Source organism: Lathyrus oleraceus, chromosome 5 (genome assembly GCF_024323335.1).
Source record: "Lathyrus oleraceus cultivar Zhongwan6 chromosome 5, CAAS_Psat_ZW6_1.0, whole genome shotgun sequence".
NCBI classification, from domain to species: Eukaryota; Viridiplantae; Streptophyta; class Magnoliopsida; order Fabales; family Fabaceae; genus Lathyrus; species Lathyrus oleraceus.
In genome coordinates, this window is record NC_066583.1 from 152,271,405 (window position 1) to 152,291,697 (window position 20,293).

The 20,293-nt window shown below is 30.8% G+C and overlaps 1 protein-coding gene and 5 pseudogenes across 1 annotated transcript; all 6 read left to right on the top strand.

The window, feature by feature from the left end:
- Positions 1 to 1,388: 1,388 nt before the first annotated feature.
- Positions 1,389 to 3,576, top strand: LOC127079370 (uncharacterized; annotated as a pseudogene).
- Positions 3,577 to 4,028: 452 nt separating this feature from the next.
- On the top strand, positions 4,029 to 6,217 carry LOC127079371 (uncharacterized; annotated as a pseudogene).
- A 452-nt stretch (positions 6,218 to 6,669) lies between these two features.
- On the top strand, positions 6,670 to 8,859 carry LOC127079372 (uncharacterized; annotated as a pseudogene).
- A 452-nt stretch (positions 8,860 to 9,311) lies between these two features.
- Positions 9,312 to 11,501, top strand: LOC127079374 (uncharacterized; annotated as a pseudogene).
- A 452-nt stretch (positions 11,502 to 11,953) lies between these two features.
- Positions 11,954 to 14,141, top strand: LOC127079375 (uncharacterized; annotated as a pseudogene).
- Positions 14,142 to 14,593: 452 nt separating this feature from the next.
- Positions 14,594 to 15,693, top strand: LOC127079376 (uncharacterized). The gene is made up of 2 exons (XM_051019757.1): positions 14,594 to 15,017; positions 15,296 to 15,693. The coding sequence occupies exons 1-2, from the start codon at positions 14,594 to 14,596 to the stop codon at positions 15,691 to 15,693; spliced, it is 822 nt and encodes a 273-aa protein (XP_050875714.1).
- The last annotated feature ends 4,600 nt before the right edge of the window (positions 15,694 to 20,293 follow it).

Here is a 20,293-nt window from a genome sequence, read left to right on the forward strand (position 1 = left end):
TTCTTCGTGAAAGTCAAGCTACAAAGGTGAAACAAGCATTGGAGCATGGAGAAATCTCTAGTGAGCGTGACTTCAATCAAGAAATGACAATTAAGAAGGTGGGGGAAACAAGATGAAGCTCACATTATGGTACATTCCTTAGTATATTTTCTCTATTCTCTTCTATGATTGATGTGCTATAATTGGTTGAGGAAGATGGAACGGATTTAGATAAAAAAATGTGAAGCACTAATGTTAATGAATTATATGCAATCTTTTGAATCTATTTTCATCTTGCACTTGATGAAAATAGTTTTAGGAATTGCACATGATTTATCTCAAGCATTACAAAGAAGTGATCAAGATATTATAAATGCTATGAAGTTAGTAAAAGTATCCAAAATAAGGTTGCAAGCTATAAGAGATAATGGTTGAGATTCTTTGTTGAAGGATGTTTCATTATTTTGTGAGCATAATGATATTGACATTCTAGATATGGATGACACTTTTCAACCGACACAAAAAAAGTCAAAGAGAAAAATGGAAAAAGTATCTAATTTACACCATTTTCAAGTTGAATTGTTTTATAAAGTGATTGGTCGACAACTTCAAGAGTTGAACAATCATTTTACAGAAGTGAATACCATGTTTCTCCTTTGTGTAGCTTGTTTAAGTCCAAGAGATTCATTTTCTGCATTTGATTAGGAGAGGTTGATTCGTTTAACTCAATTTTATCGTTCAGAGTTTTCTCAAGTTGAATTATTGGCACTAGATTGTCAGCTTGAAAAGTGTTTCTTAGATGTATGCTCTGACAGCGAATTTTCAGAATTAGAGGGGATTGGTGATCTTTCTATCAAGCTTGTAGAGACCAAAAAACATGTTGTGTAGTCGTTGGTATATTTGCTTTTAAAATTATCTCTGATATTACCTGTGGCAACTGTAATCATAAGTGGATGAAAATATTCATAGTTTGCGAAGTATAGTGAGAGAAATTGTAATAGGAAAAATTTAACTCCTCTTTCTTTTCATATTCATATTAATTGTCTTTTACTATTTCCAAATATAAACAAATCACTTCTTGTATTCTTCTTTCTCTCACTCATTTTTCACTCACTACAAAGTGTCTCTCTATTACTGGTTTCTTCTCCATTGTTGATATTTTAAATAGGTAAAAATTTTAATTTTAATCTTTATGAATTTATAATTTATTTTTATTATTGTAATAAGAGTAAAAAATATATTATTACTTTATTGAGACTGAGATTGTTTTAATGGCAGAAAATTTATTTTTAGAGTTTTGTAGTATTTGTTTGAAATTGTTGTGTTTGTATCAATTTATAGTATTATTATGAATTTTCTGAATATGATTTTAATTGTGATTTTTTATTTTGTTTTTAGTAAAATAAGCAATGGAAAAATATTTCAAAAGAAAATCAACAGAGCAATCATCAACTCCTAATCCCCAAACTGGGTCCTCCCATGAAAAAAAGGTTTTTGAGTTTGAATTGGAAAAACTTCCTAACGATCCTGGTTCAAGGCCAAAAATGTCAGATTATCATCCAAGTGATAGAGATGAAATTAGAAGATATCATTTTCAAAAAGGTCATTCAAACCAAAAGAAATTATTTTTCCACAAAGAAAATTTGGACATATCTTTCGTATGTTTAATTCGGATTGGTATTTAAAATATGGTACTTGGTTGGAATATAGTCAAAGTGAGGATGCTGCATATTATTTATGTTGTTATCTTATGAGGTCACATCTTGAAGAACATAAAGGTTACGGTGATGCCTTTATAACAGAAGGCTTACAAATTGGAAGAAAAGTGAAAGGTTTCAAGTTCATCTTGGAGATGTAAATAACTCTCATAACCAGGCATAGAGAAATTGTCAAGCTCTAATGAAACAAAAGCAACACATTGAAGGTGTCATGTGTAAACAATCCAATCAAGTTAACAAGGACTATCAAATTCATTTGACAGGTATAATTGATTGCATTCGATATTTATTACCACAAGGTATAACTTTTTGTGGTAATGATGAGTCATTTCATCAAGAAATAAGGGGAATTTTCTTGAACTTATGAATTTTATTGTTAACTATAATAAAGATATTTATAAAGTTGGGAAGAATTGTCGTGGAAATCTTAAGTTAACATCTCCTGATATTCAAAAGGATATTGTTAAAGTTGCTGCAACGGTCACTACTCAAGTTATACTGGATTATCTTGGAGATGATTTATTTGCTATTTTAATTGATGAATCTTGTGAGATCTCAGCGAAGGAGCAAATGGTTGTGATTATACATTATGTAAATAATGAGGAAAAAGTTATTGAGCATTTTCTTGGTATTGTTCATGTTTCAAATACTAGTGCTCTAACATCGAAAATGACTTTGGAGTCATTATTTGCAAAATATGGATTAAGTTTGTCAAGGATGCATGGACAACGCTATGACGGAGCAAGTAATATGCAGGGTGAATACAATGGCCTAAAAAGCTTGATTTTAAAAAAGAATTGTTCTGCATTTTTTATTCATTGTTTTGCCCATCAACTCCAATTAGCTCTTTGACATTGGCAAAAAAACATCTAAAATGCTTTATTTTTTAATTTGGTTGCTAATTTGTATAATGTTATTGGAGCATAACGTAAGCTCCGACATATTCTTCGTGAAAGTCAAGCTACAAAGGTGAAACAAGCATTGGAGCATGGAGAAATCTCTAGTGAGCGTGACTTCAATCAAGAAATGACAATTAAGAAGGTGGGGGAAACAAGATGAACCTCACATTATGGTACATTCCTTAGTATATTTTCTCTATTCTCTTCTATGATTGATGTGCTATAATTGGTTGAGGAAGATGGAACGGATTTAGATAAAAAAATGTGAAGCACTAATGTTAATGAATTATATGCAATCTTTTGAATCTATTTTCATCTTGCACTTGATGAAAATAGTTTTAGGAATTGCACATGATTTATCTCAAGCATTACAAAGAAGTGATCAAGATATTATAAATGCTATGAAGTTAGTAAAAGTATCCAAAATAAGGTTGCAAGCTATAAGAGATAATGGTTGAGATTCTTTGTTGAAGGATGTTTCATTATTTTGTGAGCATAATGATATTGACATTCTAGATATGGATGACACTTTTCAACCGACACAAAAAAAGTCAAAGAGAAAAATGGAAAAAGTATCTAATTTACACCATTTTCAAGTTGAATTGTTTTATAAAGTGATTGGTCGACAACTTCAAGAGTTGAACAATCATTTTACAGAAGTGAATACCATGTTTCTCCTTTGTGTAGCTTGTTTAAGTCCAAGAGATTCATTTTCTGCATTTGATTAGGAGAGGTTGATTCGTTTAACTCAATTTTATCGTTCAGAGTTTTCTCAAGTTGAATTATTGGCACTAGATTGTCAGCTTGAAAAGTGTTTCTTAGATGTATGCTCTGACAGCGAATTTTCAGAATTAGAGGGGATTGGTGATCTTTCTATCAAGCTTGTAGAGACCAAAAAACATGTTGTGTAGTCGTTGGTATATTTGCTTTTAAAATTATCTCTGATATTACCTGTGGCAACTGTAATCATAAGTGGATGAAAATATTCATAGTTTGCGAAGTATAGTGAGAGAAATTGTAATAGGAAAAATTTAACTCCTCTTTCTTTTCATATTCATATTAATTGTCTTTTACTATTTCCAAATATAAACAAATCACTTCTTGTATTCTTCTTTCTCTCACTCATTTTTCACTCACTACAAAGTGTCTCTCTATTACTGGTTTCTTCTCCATTGTTGATATTTTAAATAGGTAAAAATTTTAATTTTAATCTTTATGAATTTATAATTTATTTTTATTATTGTAATAAGAGTAAAAAATATATTATTACTTTATTGAGACTGAGATTGTTTTAATGGCAGAAAATTTATTTTTAGAGTTTTGTAGTATTTGTTTGAAATTGTTGTGTTTGTATCAATTTATAGTATTATTATGAATTTTCTGAATATGATTTTAATTGTGATTTTTTATTTTGTTTTTAGTAAAATAAGCAATGGAAAAATATTTCAAAAGAAAATCAACAGAGCAATCATCAACTCCTAATCCCCAAACTGGGTCCTCCCATGAAAAAAAGGTTTTTGAGTTTGAATTGGAAAAACTTCCTAACGATCCTGGTTCAAGGCCAAAAATGTCAGATTATCATCCAAGTGATAGAGATGAAATTAGAAGATATCATTTTCAAAAAGGTCATTCAAAACCAAAAGAAATTATTTTTCCACAAAGAAAATTTGGACATATCTTTCGTATGTTTAATTCGGATTGGTATTTAAAATATGGTACTTGGTTGGAATATAGTCAAAGTGAGGATGCTGCATATTATTTATGTTGTTATCTTATGAGGTCACATCTTGAAGAACATAAAGGTTACGGTGATGCCTTTATAACAGAAGGCTTACAAATTGGAAGAAAAGTGAAAGGTTTCAAGTTCATCTTGGAGATGTAAATAACTCTCATAACCAGGCATAGAGAAATTGTCAAGCTCTAATGAAACAAAAGCAACACATTGAAGGTGTCATGTGTAAACAATCCAATCAAGTTAACAAGGACTATCAAATTCATTTGACAGGTATAATTGATTGCATTCGATATTTATTACCACAAGGTATAACTTTTTGTGGTAATGATGAGTCATTTCATCAAGAAATAAGGGGAATTTTCTTGAACTTATGAATTTTATTGTTAACTATAATAAAGATATTTATAAAGTTGGGAAGAATTGTCGTGGAAATCTTAAGTTAACATCTCCTGATATTCAAAAGGATATTGTTAAAGTTGCTGCAACGGTCACTACTCAAGTTATACTGGATTATCTTGGAGATGATTTATTTGCTATTTTAATTGATGAATCTTGTGAGATCTCAGCGAAGGAGCAAATGGTTGTGATTATACATTATGTAAATAATGAGGAAAAAGTTATTGAGCATTTTCTTGGTATTGTTCATGTTTCAAATACTAGTGCTCTAACATCGAAAATGACTTTGGAGTCATTATTTGCAAAATATGGATTAAGTTTGTCAAGGATGCATGGACAACGCTATGACGGAGCAAGTAATATGCAGGGTGAATACAATGGCCTAAAAAGCTTGATTTTAAAAAAGAATTATTCTGCATTTTTTATTCATTGTTTTGCCCATCAACTCCAATTAGCTCTTTGACATTAGCAAAAAAACTTCTAAAATGCTTTATTTTTTAATTTGGTTGCTAATTTGTATAATGTTATTGGAGCATAACGTAAGCTCCGACATATTCTTCGTGAAAGTCAAGCTACAAAGGTGAAACAAGCATTGGAGCATGGAGAAATCTCTAGTGAGCGTGACTTCAATCAAGAAATGACAATTAAGAAGGTGGGGGAAACAAGATGAACCTCACATTATGGTACATTCCTTAGTATATTTTCTCTATTCTCTTCTATGATTGATGTGCTATAATTGGTTGAGGAAGATGGAACGGATTTAGATAAAAAAATGTGAAGCACTAATGTTAATGAATTATATGCAATCTTTTGAATCTATTTTCATCTTGCACTTGATGAAAATAGTTTTAGGAATTGCACATGATTTATCTCAAGCATTACAAAGAAGTGATCAAGATATTATAAATGCTATGAAGTTAGTAAAAGTATCCAAAATAAGGTTGCAAGCTATAAGAGATAATGGTTGAGATTCTTTGTTGAAGGATGTTTCATTATTTTGTGAGCATAATGATATTGACATTCTAGATATGGATGACACTTTTCAACCGACACAAAAAAAGTCAAAGAGAAAAATGGAAAAAGTATCTAATTTACACCATTTTCAAGTTGAATTGTTTTATAAAGTGATTGGTCGACAACTTCAAGAGTTGAACAATCATTTTACAGAAGTGAATACCATGTTTCTCCTTTGTGTAGCTTGTTTAAGTCCAAGAGATTCATTTTCTGCATTTGATTAGGAGAGGTTGATTCGTTTAACTCAATTTTATCGTTCAGAGTTTTCTCAAGTTGAATTATTGGCACTAGATTGTCAGCTTGAAAAGTGTTTCTTAGATGTATGCTCTGACAGCGAATTTTCAGAATTAGAGGGGATTGGTGATCTTTCTATCAAGCTTGTAGAGACCAAAAAACATGTTGTGTAGTCGTTGGTATATTTGCTTTTAAAATTATCTCTGATATTACCTGTGGCAACTGTAATCATAAGTGGATGAAAATATTCATAGTTTGCGAAGTATAGTGAGAGAAATTGTAATAGGAAAAATTTAACTCCTCTTTCTTTTCATATTCATATTAATTGTCTTTTACTATTTCCAAATATAAACAAATCACTTCTTGTATTCTTCTTTCTCTCACTCATTTTTCACTCACTACAAAGTGTCTCTCTATTACTGGTTTCTTCTCCATTGTTGATATTTTAAATAGGTAAAAATTTTAATTTTAATCTTTATGAATTTATAATTTATTTTTATTATTGTAATAAGAGTAAAAAATATATTATTACTTTATTGAGACTGAGATTGTTTTAATGGCAGAAAATTTATTTTTAGAGTTTTGTAGTATTTGTTTGAAATTGTTGTGTTTGTATCAATTTATAGTATTATTATGAATTTTCTGAATATGATTTTAATTGTGATTTTTTATTTTGTTTTTAGTAAAATAAGCAATGGAAAAATATTTCAAAAGAAAATCAACAGAGCAATCATCAACTCCTAATCCCCAAACTGGGTCCTCCCATGAAAAAAAGGTTTTTGAGTTTGAATTGGAAAAACTTCCTAACGATCCTGGTTCAAGGCCAAAAATGTCAGATTATCATCCAAGTGATAGAGATGAAATTAGAAGATATCATTTTCAAAAAGGTCATTCAAAACCAAAAGAAATTATTTTTCCACAAAGAAAATTTGGACATATCTTTCGTATGTTTAATTCGGATTGGTATTTAAAATATGGTACTTGGTTGGAATATAGCCAAAGTGAGGATGCTGCATATTATTTATGTTGTTATCTTATGAGGTCACATCTTGAAGAACATAAAGGTTACGGTGATGCCTTTATAACAGAAGGCTTACAAATTGGAAGAAAAGTGAAAGGTTTCAAGTTCATCTTGGAGATGTAAATAACTCTCATAACCAGGCATAGAGAAATTGTCAAGCTCTAATGAAACAAAAGCAACACATTGAAGGTGTCATGTGTAAACAATCCAATCAAGTTAACAAGGACTATCAAATTCATTTGACAGGTATAATTGATTGCATTCGATATTTATTACCACAAGGTATAACTTTTTGTGGTAATGATGAGTACATTTCATCAAGAAATAAGGGGAATTTTCTTGAACTTATGAATTTTATTGTTAACTATAATAAAGATATTTATAAAGTTGGGAAGAATTGTCGTGGAAATCTTAAGTTAACATCTCCTGATATTCAAAAGGATATTGTTAAAGTTGCTGCAACGGTCACTACTCAAGTTATACTGGATTATCTTGGAGATGATTTATTTGCTATTTTAATTGATGAATCTTGTGAGATCTCAGCGAAGGAGCAAATGGTTGTGATTATACATTATGTAAATAATGAGGAAAAAGTTATTGAGCATTTTCTTGGTATTGTTCATGTTTCAAATACTAGTGCTCTAACATCGAAAATGACTTTGGAGTCATTATTTGCAAAATATGGATTAAGTTTGTCAAGGATGCATGGACAACGCTATGACGGAGCAAGTAATATGCAGGGTGAATACAATGGCCTAAAAAGCTTGATTTTAAAAAAGAATTATTCTGCATTTTTTATTCATTGTTTTGCCCATCAACTCCAATTAGCTCTTTGACATTAGCAAAAAAACTTCTAAAATGCTTTATTTTTTAATTTGGTTGCTAATTTGTATAATGTTATTGGAGCATAACGTAAGCTCCGACATATTCTTCGTGAAAGTCAAGCTACAAAGGTGAAACAAGCATTGGAGCATGGAGAAATCTCTAGTGAGCGTGACTTCAATCAAGAAATGACAATTAAGAAGGTGGGGGAAACAAGATGAACCTCACATTATGGTACATTCCTTAGTATATTTTCTCTATTCTCTTCTATGATTGATGTGCTATAATTGGTTGAGGAAGATGGAACGGATTTAGATAAAAAAATGTGAAGCACTAATGTTAATGAATTATATGCAATCTTTTGAATCTATTTTCATCTTGCACTTGATGAAAATAGTTTTAGGAATTGCACATGATTTATCTCAAGCATTACAAAGAAGTGATCAAGATATTATAAATGCTATGAAGTTAGTAAAAGTATCCAAAATAAGGTTGCAAGCTATAAGAGATAATGGTTGAGATTCTTTGTTGAAGGATGTTTCATTATTTTGTGAGCATAATGATATTGACATTCTAGATATGGATGACACTTTTCAACCGACACAAAAAAAGTCAAAGAGAAAAATGGAAAAAGTATCTAATTTACACCATTTTCAAGTTGAATTGTTTTATAAAGTGATTGGTCGACAACTTCAAGAGTTGAACAATCATTTTACAGAAGTGAATACCATGTTTCTCCTTTGTGTAGCTTGTTTAAGTCCAAGAGATTCATTTTCTGCATTTGATTAGGAGAGGTTGATTCGTTTAACTCAATTTTATCGTTCAGAGTTTTCTCAAGTTGAATTATTGGCACTAGATTGTCAGCTGGAAAAGTGTTTCTTAGATGTATGCTCTGACAGCGAATTTTCAGAATTAGAGGGGATTGGAGATCTTTCTATCAAGCTTGTAGAGACCAAAAGACATGTTGTGTAGTCGTTGGTATATTTGCTTTTAAAATTATCTCTGATATTACCTGTGGCAACTGTAATCATAAGTGGATGAAAATATTCATAGTTTGCGAAGTATAGTGAGAGAAATTGTAATAGGAAAAATTTAACTCCTCTTTCTTTTCATATTCATATTAATTGTCTTTTACTATTTCCAAATATAAACAAATCACTTCTTGTATTCTTCTTTCTCTCACTCATTTTTCACTCACTACAAAGTGTCTCTCTATTACTGGTTTCTTCTCCATTGTTGATAATTTAAATAGGTAAAATTTTTAATTTTAATCTTTATGAATTTATAATTTATTTTTATTATTGTAATAAGAGTAAAAAATATATTATTACTTTATTGAGACTGAGATTGTTTTAATGGCAGAGAATTTATTTTTAGAGTTTTGTAGTAGTTGTTTGAAATTGTTGTGTTTGTATCAATTTATAGTATTATTATGAATTTTCTGAATATGATTTTAATTGTGATTTTTTATTTTGTTTTTAGTAAAATAAGCAATGGAAAAATATTTCAAAAGAAAATCAACAGAGCAATCATCAACTCCTAATCCCCAAACTGGGTCCTCCCATGAAAAAAAGGTTTTTGAGTTTGAATTGGAAAAACTTCCTAACGATCCTGGTTCAAGGCCAAAAATGTCAGATTATCATCCAAGTGATAGAGATGAAATTAGAAGATATCATTTTCAAAAAGGTCATTCAAAACCAAAAGAAATTATTTTTCCACAAAGAAAATTTGGACATATCTTTCGTATGTTTAATTCGGATTGGTATTTAAAATATGGTACTTGGTTGGAATATAGCCAAAGTGAGGATGCTGCATATTATTTATGTTGTTATCTTATGAGGTCACATCTTGAAGAACATAAAGGTTACGGTGATGCCTTTATAACAGAAGGCTTACAAATTGGAAGAAAAGTGAAAGGTTTCAAGTTCATCTTGGAGATGTAAATAACTCTCATAACCAGGCATAGAGAAATTGTCAAGCTCTAATGAAACAAAAGCAACACATTGAAGGTGTCATGTGTAAACAATCCAATCAAGTTAACAAGGACTATCAAATTCATTTGACAGGTATAATTGATTGCATTCGATATTTATTACCACAAGGTATAACTTTTTGTGGTAATGATGAGTACATTTCATCAAGAAATAAGGGGAATTTTCTTGAACTTATGAATTTTATTGTTAACTATAATAAAGATATTTATAAAGTTGGGAAGAATTGTCGTGGAAATCTTAAGTTAACATCTCCTGATATTCAAAAGGATATTGTTAAAGTTGCTGCAACGGTCACTACTCAAGTTATACTGGATTATCTTGGAGATGATTTATTTGCTATTTTAATTGATGAATCTTGTGAGATCTCAGCGAAGGAGCAAATGGTTGTGATTATACATTATGTAAATAATGAGGAAAAAGTTATTGAGCATTTTCTTGGTATTGTTCATGTTTCAAATACTAGTGCTCTAACATCGAAAATGACTTTGGAGTCATTATTTGCAAAATATGGATTAAGTTTGTCAAGGATGCATGGACAACGCTATGACGGAGCAAGTAATATGCAGGGTGAATACAATGGCCTAAAAAGCTTGATTTTAAAAAAGAATTATTCTGCATTTTTTATTCATTGTTTTGCCCATCAACTCCAATTAGCTCTTTGACATTAGCAAAAAAACTTCTAAAATGCTTTATTTTTTAATTTGGTTGCTAATTTGTATAATGTTATTGGAGCATAACGTAAGCTCCGACATATTCTTCGTGAAAGTCAAGCTACAAAGGTGAAACAAGCATTGGAGCATGGAGAAATCTCTAGTGAGCGTGACTTCAATCAAGAAATGACAATTAAGAAGGTGGGGGAAACAAGATGAACCTCACATTATGGTACATTCCTTAGTATATTTTCTCTATTCTCTTCTATGATTGATGTGCTATAATTGGTTGAGGAAGATGGAACGGATTTAGATAAAAAAATGTGAAGCACTAATGTTAATGAATTATATGCAATCTTTTGAATCTATTTTCATCTTGCACTTGATGAAAATAGTTTTAGGAATTGCACATGATTTATCTCAAGCATTACAAAGAAGTGATCAAGATATTATAAATGCTATGAAGTTAGTAAAAGTATCCAAAATAAGGTTGCAAGCTATAAGAGATAATGGTTGAGATTCTTTGTTGAAGGATGTTTCATTATTTTGTGAGCATAATGATATTGACATTCTAGATATGGATGACACTTTTCAACCGACACAAAAAAAGTCAAAGAGAAAAATGGAAAAAGTATCTAATTTACACCATTTTCAAGTTGAATTGTTTTATAAAGTGATTGGTCGACAACTTCAAGAGTTGAACAATCATTTTACAGAAGTGAATACCATGTTTCTCCTTTGTGTAGCTTGTTTAAGTCCAAGAGATTCATTTTCTGCATTTGATTAGGAGAGGTTGATTCGTTTAACTCAATTTTATCGTTCAGAGTTTTCTCAAGTTGAATTATTGGCACTAGATTGTCAGCTTGAAAAGTGTTTCTTAGATGTATGCTCTGACAGCGAATTTTCAGAATTAGAGGGGATTGGTGATCTTTCTATCAAGCTTGTAGAGACCAAAAAACATGTTGTGTAGTCGTTGGTATATTTGCTTTTAAAATTATCTCTGATATTACCTGTGGCAACTGTAATCATAAGTGGATGAAAATATTCATAGTTTGCGAAGTATAGTGAGAGAAATTGTAATAGGAAAAATTTAACTCCTCTTTCTTTTCATATTCATATTAATTGTCTTTTACTATTTCCAAATATAAACAAATCACTTCTTGTATTCTTCTTTCTCTCACTCATTTTTCACTCACTACAAAGTGTCTCTCTATTACTGGTTTCTTCTCCATTGTTGATATTTTAAATAGGTAAAAATTTTAATTTTAATCTTTATGAATTTATAATTTATTTTTATTATTGTAATAAGAGTAAAAAATATATTATTACTTTATTGAGACTGAGATTGTTTTAATGGCAGAAAATTTATTTTTAGAGTTTTGTAGTATTTGTTTGAAATTGTTGTGTTTGTATCAATTTATAGTATTATTATGAATTTTCTGAATATGATTTTAATTGTGATTTTTTATTTTGTTTTTAGTAAAATAAGCAATGGAAAAATATTTCAAAAGAAAATCAACAGAGCAATCATCAACTCCTAATCCCCAAACTGGGTCCTCCCATGAAAAAAAGGTTTTTGAGTTTGAATTGGAAAAACTTCCTAACGATCCTGGTTCAAGGCCAAAAATGTCAGATTATCATCCAAGTGATAGAGATGAAATTAGAAGATATCATTTGCAAAAAGGTCATTCAAACCAAAAGAAATTATTTTTCCACAAAGAAAATTTGGACATATCTTTCGTATGTTTAATTCGGATTGGTATTTAAAATATGGTACTTGGTTGGAATATAGCCAAAGTGAGGATGCTGCATATTATTTATGTTGTTATCTTATGAGGTCACATCTTGAAGAACATAAAGGTTGCGGTGATGCCTTTATAACAGAAGGCTTACAAATTTGAAGAAAAGTGAAAGGTTTCAAGTTCATCTTGGAGATGTAAATAACTCTCATAACCAGGCATAGAGAAATTGTCAAGCTCTAATGAAACAAAAGCAACACATTGAAGGTGTCATGTGTAAACAATCCAATCAAGTTAACAAGGACTATCAAATTCATTTGACAGGTATAATTGATTGCATTCGATATTTATTACCACAAGGTATAACTTTTTGTGGTAATGATGAGTACATTTCATCAAGAAATAAGGGGAATTTTCTTGAACTTATGAATTTTATTGTTAACTATAATAAAGATATTTATAAAGTTGGGAAGAATTGTCGTGGAAATCTTAAGTTAACATCTCCTGATATTCAAAAGGATATTGTTAAAGTTGCTGCAACGGTCACTACTCAAGTTATACTGGATTATCTTGGAGATGATTTATTTGCTATTTTAATTGATGAATCTTGTGAGATCTCAGCGAAGGAGCAAATGGTTGTGATTATACATTATGTAAATAATGAGGAAAAAGTTATTGAGCATTTTCTTGGTATTGTTCATGTTTCAAATACTAGTGCTCTAACATCGAAAATGACTTTGGAGTCATTATTTGCAAAATATGGATTAAGTTTGTCAAGGATGCATGGACAACGCTATGACGGAGCAAGTAATATGCAGGGTGAATACAATGGCCTAAAAAGCTTGATTTTAAAAAGAATTATTCTGCATTTTTTATTCATTGTTTTGCCCATCAACTCCAATTAGCTCTTTGACATTAGCAAAAAAACTTCTAAAATGCTTTATTTTTTAATTTGGTTGCTAATTTGTATAATGTTATTGGAGCATAACGTAAGCTCCGACATATTCTTCGTGAAAGTCAAGCTACAAAGGTGAAACAAGCATTGGAGCATGGAGAAATCTCTAGTGAGCGTGACTTCAATCAAGAAATGACAATTAAGAAGGTGGGGGAAACAAGATGAACCTCACATTATGGTACATTCCTTAGTATATTTTCTCTATTCTCTTCTATGATTGATGTGCTATAATTGGTTGAGGAAGATGGAACGGATTTAGATAAAAAAATGTGAAGCACTAATGTTAATGAATTATATGCAATCTTTTGAATCTATTTTCATCTTGCACTTGATGAAAATAGTTTTAGGAATTGCACATGATTTATCTCAAGCATTACAAAGAAGTGATCAAGATATTATAAATGCTATGAAGTTAGTAAAAGTATCCAAAATAAGGTTGCAAGCTATAAGAGATAATGGTTGAGATTCTTTGTTGAAGGATGTTTCATTATTTTGTGAGCATAATGATATTGACATTCTAGATATGGATGACACTTTTCAACCGACACAAAAAAAGTCAAAGAGAAAAATGGAAAAAGTATCTAATTTACACCATTTTCAAGTTGAATTGTTTTATAAAGTGATTGGTCGACAACTTCAAGAGTTGAACAATCATTTTACAGAAGTGAATACCATGTTTCTCCTTTGTGTAGCTTGTTTAAGTCCAAGAGATTCATTTTCTGCATTTGATTAGGAGAGGTTGATTCGTTTAACTCAATTTTATCGTTCAGAGTTTTCTCAAGTTGAATTATTGGCACTAGATTGTCAGCTTGAAAAGTGTTTCTTAGATGTATGCTCTGACAGCGAATTTTCAGAATTAGAGGGGATTGGTGATCTTTCTATCAAGCTTGTAGAGACCAAAAAACATGTTGTGTAGTCGTTGGTATATTTGCTTTTAAAATTATCTCTGATATTACCTGTGGCAACTGTAATCATAAGTGGATGAAAATATTCATAGTTTGCGAAGTATAGTGAGAGAAATTGTAATAGGAAAAATTTAACTCCTCTTTCTTTTCATATTCATATTAATTGTCTTTTACTATTTCCAAATATAAACAAATCACTTCTTGTATTCTTCTTTCTCTCACTCATTTTTCACTCACTACAAAGTGTCTCTCTATTACTGGTTTCTTCTCCATTGTTGATATTTTAAATAGGTAAAAATTTTAATTTTAATCTTTATGAATTTATAATTTATTTTTATTATTGTAATAAGAGTAAAAAATATATTATTACTTTATTGAGACTGAGATTGTTTTAATGGCAGAAAATTTATTTTTAGAGTTTTGTAGTATTTGTTTGAAATTGTTGTGTTTGTATCAATTTATAGTATTATTATGAATTTTCTGAATATGATTTTAATTGTGATTTTTTATTTTGTTTTTAGTAAAATAAGCAATGGAAAAATATTTCAAAAGAAAATCAACAGAGCAATCATCAACTCCTAATCCCCAAACTGGGTCCTCCCATGAAAAAAAGGTTTTTGAGTTTGAATTGGAAAAACTTCCTAACGATCCTGGTTCAAGGCCAAAAATGTCAGATTATCATCCAAGTGATAGAGATGAAATTAGAAGATATCATTTGCAAAAAGGTCATTCACAACCAAAAGAAATTATTTTTCCACAAAGAAAATTTGGACATATCTTTCGTATGTTTAATTCGGATTGGTATTTAAAATATGGTACTTGGTTGGAATATAGCCAAAGTGAGGATGCTGCATATTATTTATGTTGTTATCTTATGAGGTCACATCTTGAAGAACATAAAGGTTACGGTGATGCCTTTATAACAGAAGGCTTACAAATTGGAAGAAAAGTGAAAGGTTTCAAGTTCATCTTGGAGATGTAAATAACTCTCATAACCAGGCATAGAGAAATTGTCAAGCTCTAATGAAACAAAAGCAACACATTGAAGGTGTCATGTGTAAACAATCCAATCAAGTTAACAAGGACTATCAAATTCATTTGACAGGTATAATTGATTGCATTCGATATTTATTACCACAAGGTATAACTTTTTGTGGTAATGATGAGTACATTTCATCAAGAAATAAGGGGAATTTTCTTGAACTTATGAATTTTATTGTTAACTATAATAAAGATATTTATAAAGTTGGGAAGAATTGTCGTGGAAATCTTAAGTTAACATCTCCTGATATTCAAAAGGATATTGTTAAAGTTGCTGCAACGGTCACTACTCAAGTTATACTGGATTATCTTGGAGATGATTTATTTGCTATTTTAATTGATGAATCTTGTGAGATCTCAGCGAAGGAGCAAATGGTTGTGATTATACATTATGTAAATAATGAGGAAAAAGTTATTGAGCATTTTCTTGGTATTGTTCATGTTTCAAATACTAGTGCTCTAACATCGAAAATGACTTTGGAGTCATTATTTGCAAAATATGGATTAAGTTTGTCAATGATGCATGGACAAAGCTATGACGGAGCAAGTAATATGCAGGGTGAATACAATGGCCTAAAAAGCTTGATTTAAAAAAAGAATTGTTCTGCATTTTTTATTCATTGTTTTGCCCATCAACTCCAATTAGCTCTTTAACATTAGCAAAAAAACTTCTAAAATGCTTTATTTTTTAATTTGGTTGCTAATTTGTATAATGTTATTGGAGCATCACGTAAGCTCCGAGATATTCTTCGTGAAAGTCAAGCTACAAAGGTGAAACAATTAAGAAGGCGGGGGAGACAAGATGAAGCTCACATTATGGTACATTACTTAGTATAGTTTCTCTATTCTCTTCTATGATTGATGTGCTAGAAATGGTTGAGGAAGATGGAACGGATTTAGATAAAAAAAAAAGGTGAAACACTAATGTTAATGAATTATATGCAATCTTTTGAATTTATTTTCATCTTGCACTTGATGAAAATAGTTTTAGAAATTACACATGATTTATTTCAAGCATTACAAAGAAGTGATCAAGATATTATAAATGCTATGAAGTTAGTAAAAGTGTCCAAAATAAGGCCACAAGCTATAAGAGATAATGGTTGAGATTCTTTGTTGAAGGATGTTTCATTATTTTATGGGCATAATGATATTGACATTTCAGATATGGATAACACTTTTCAATCGACACAAAAAAAGTCAAAGAGAAAAATGGAAAAAGTATCTAATTTACACCATTTTCAAGTTGAATTGTTTTATGAAGTGACTGATCGATAACTTTAAGAGTTGAACAATCATTTTACAGAAGTGAATATCAGGTTTCTCCTTTGTGTAGCTTGTTTAAGTCCAAGAGATTCATTTTCTACATTGATTTGGAGAGGTTGATTCGTTTAGCTCAATTTTATTCTTCAGAGTTTTCTCAAGTTGAATTATTTGCACTAGATTGTCAACTTGAAAACTATTTCTTAGATGTATGCTCTGACAGTGAATTTTCATAATTAGAGGGGATTGGTGATCTTTCTATCAAGCTTGTAGAGACCAAAAAACATGTTGTGTACCCGTTGGTATATTTGCTTTTAAAATTATATATTACATGTGGCAACTACAACAGTTGAAATAGGTTTTCATTACTATGAATATTATCAAGAATCGAATGTGAAATCATATGGGTGATGATTGATTAAATGATTGCTTAGTTACCTTTTGTAATCATAAGAATCAGAAACATAATTGACGGCTCCACAGCTTGCCCTGATGAAAGTTGTTAATGAGAGTATGAGATACAGAGAAATATCTGATTATTCATCTTTTCGAGATTCCAAATCACGACTTCAACGAATAAATATTAATATTCTAATTTTATATAATTGATGATTGAATATTCCACTTATAATAGATAGTTTCTACCTCAATAAATTTAGATCGCACACAGTTACAATAATTGTTGGGCCAAAATTGCACAATTTCAATAAATGAGAGACTTAAAGTAGAAGAAATCATGGGAATCCATTCATTCAAAAGAGTAAAAACGATTAGAGAATCAAATAAGAATAAGTGGATGAAAAGATGTCAAACCTCGTGTCCTCAATATTGAAACATATGTGTTCCCACTTCCAATCACTATCCCTGTTAGGAAAGTGTTTAGTTTCACACCGACAATAGTAACGTTTTAGTCACTCTTCTATAAATTAATGTCACATTAGTATCTTACTAAAATGCAAAGTCTAATTTTGTTTGTTATGTGCAGCTAGCATATTGATGTAACACTTAAATAAAGTTAAAATATCATAATTAGGGACTCTTTTCCTTGTATATTCTCATCCTCTTTTCCTAGCATCTTCTCATCCTCGTCAACTTATATATATATTTATAGTTCAAGTTTTCTATGATATCTTCAATCTTACAAACTAAAAGATTCTTCCAAATAGAATCAAATGGAGGAGAAAATGAAGAAGATGCATCGCAACCAGCGAGTCCTGCCTCCTATTAGAGGCCGCATCAAGCGTCGCATATTTTCTGTTATAGCTTACTTCATTGTACGTAAAATATTCGGTTCCACTAAATAGTTTTATAGTTTGCATGTATACATAGTTATGCTCTGAAGTGATTTGAAGTAACCATTAATAAATTTATAAAATAACTATCATTAGTTATTTTATAATTTTTCAATGATTGTAATATAGTTCCAGCACTATAGTATGTACTAAAACTCATTTGGAGCATTTTATACACTCCCTCTGTTGTATTATATTGTTGTAATTAGTGTATTTATTGATTATTACTTTTTCTTGAGTATATATTTTTAAGCTTTTCGGCCATTGTTATGGGACAAAGTGTGAGCTTTCATTAACCGTTTAAGATTTCTTGATGAAAAAATAAATGGCAAGTTAAGATAAAGTTTTTGACTATAAGTATTAGAATATTTCCATAATGGATTCAATGGAACCTAAACTTTTTTGTTTTTTGTATTAATTGATCAAGTCATTACAAAGGCTATACTATATTTATACTGGTGTATACAAGTTCCTACACTTACTGGTAATCTTGCTGCTATATACGAAGATCAATCAAAGATGTAGTTTCTATAAAAGTAATGCCTAATCAACTAAGGGTGACATGTTGAAGAGCATCAACCATGAACCTATACAACTGAGATCAATTTTAAGTTGCTTGACATGGGAGTGGAAACACCATTAGCATTGCTTATTTAGGCTTGAGTTAATAGGTCCTTTATGTATTTGGATTATGTGAGAAGCATGGAACCGTTGATCAAATTCTTGACCTCTATTCCCAAGAAGTACTCAGGCTTGCCTAACTTTTTCACTGCAAGTGTGGTATGAAGAGAGTTAATCAGTTTGTGAGTCAGGGGTGATTCGCACCCTATGATGTATATACTAGTGAATAGATAGTTATGCCTTGATGAGAGTAAACAAACAATGAGTTGTCACACCTGTTATGACAGAAACCAAACTAAATGAGTGTTTGAGTGAGTTTCTCATAAAGTGATTTATTCAGTTTACACACCAAAGCTAAATCTTGATGCACAAATTAAGGTGGTTGAAAAATGGAAACCATTGAGAAAGGAATAATTTATGTTAATTTTTTTGGAGATCTCACTTATATGTGAGAGCTAATGTAAGTATAAATCTTATTGTGGTTTGCTTGATGAAGAAAATGTTTTATTGAAATCAAATCCAAACTGCTGGTAGACATTGGCTATTAACCTAGATTTGTATTTGTTATCAGTTCCATATGGGTTTCATTCACCTTGAGGACTCATTTGCACCTTGAGGACTTGCATCTAGATGGATTTCTTTGAGTTGGATTAATGGTAAGTGTAACATCTATTTCTCTTACTCGGAATTTAATAAAATAATTCAATATAAATTCAATGTCACTCATGTTTCACCATACCATAAAAGAATTACAAATAATTTTTTTAGAAATAAGCAACGGAAAACCAATAAATTTAACATATAAATCTCAACCACCAGGAATGAGAAAGTGGTTCAACAATCCTCAAAAGAAATAAGACATGGAACAAAAGAAAACATAGAACAACATGTTTTATATCCAAGACCTGAACGATAGATAACTAAAGAGACACATCACCATCCTCTACTATCAAGCATCAAACATCTACTTTTGTACCCAATCATTTGTATCCAAGAGGAGCACTGACGCAACAACAAACAAAAAGGGGTGAGAATACACTCAAATAATTAGCGGTGCAAAACATGACAAAGGTAGAAATCACACAACACAATCGTTGATATAATCAGTTCACAACAACACTACTTATCCAGCAGTCACCCATACAACATCAACAATCATAATCCAAAGATATCATTCATCACAACGATAATATCAACTCAATCACAATGCAAATATATATGCAATGGGACAACACCTCACCTATATGGAATGTGGTACCGTCTCATTTGGGCATTAGAGGTTTGTTACTGATATTGTCCAACTTGCTCCCGATCACACCACTAGACCAGAGCATACCAAAATTATTGTTGATCATCACCATTAAAGCAGCAACGCTTCACCGAATCCCCATTTAGGGAATTCAGCTACTTGCTCCCGATTCCACCACTGAACTAGAGCACGCCAACATTGTTACTAGTTACTCACCATTGAATCAACAATGCTTCACCATTTCCATCATACGGGAATCAACTACTCACTCCCGATTCCACCACTGAACCAAAGCACACAACCGAACTGAAGTTCACACGCAAATGATACATGGCAAATGCGCAATGATGCCAAATAAGGCCACCAACACGACACAACATCTTCATGCTTACATTATGAATCACCATTGCATAATTTACACAAGCATGACAACAACATACATATTTACATAGCATATTAATATTTATGCAGAAGAATAATCCACCAGTGTTAATTATGAAATTTGTTATAACACTTCACAAAATTATACTTGCCATTCTCAACAATCATACATGCATCAACATCATCATCAACATCAACATCAACATCACTCCTCTGATTTTTTGCCCTACCATACATGCATCAGCATCATCATCAACATCAACATCAACACCAACATCAACACCCGGTGCATTAGACACACCGAACGACATCACTTAGTACTCATAGTGATCATATTGGGTTCTAAAAGCAGTCTTTGGAATATCTTAAGCCTTCACTCAAATCT

Coding starts and splice junctions, on each gene's coding strand:
- LOC127079376 (XM_051019757.1), top strand. CDS start 14,594: ATGGAAAAATATTTCAAAAGAAAATCAACAGAGCAATCATCAACTCCT. Junction 15,018..15,295: donor AATTGGAAGAAAAGTGAAAG/GTTTCAAGTTCA, acceptor ACTATAATAAAG/ATATTTATAAAGTTGGGAAG.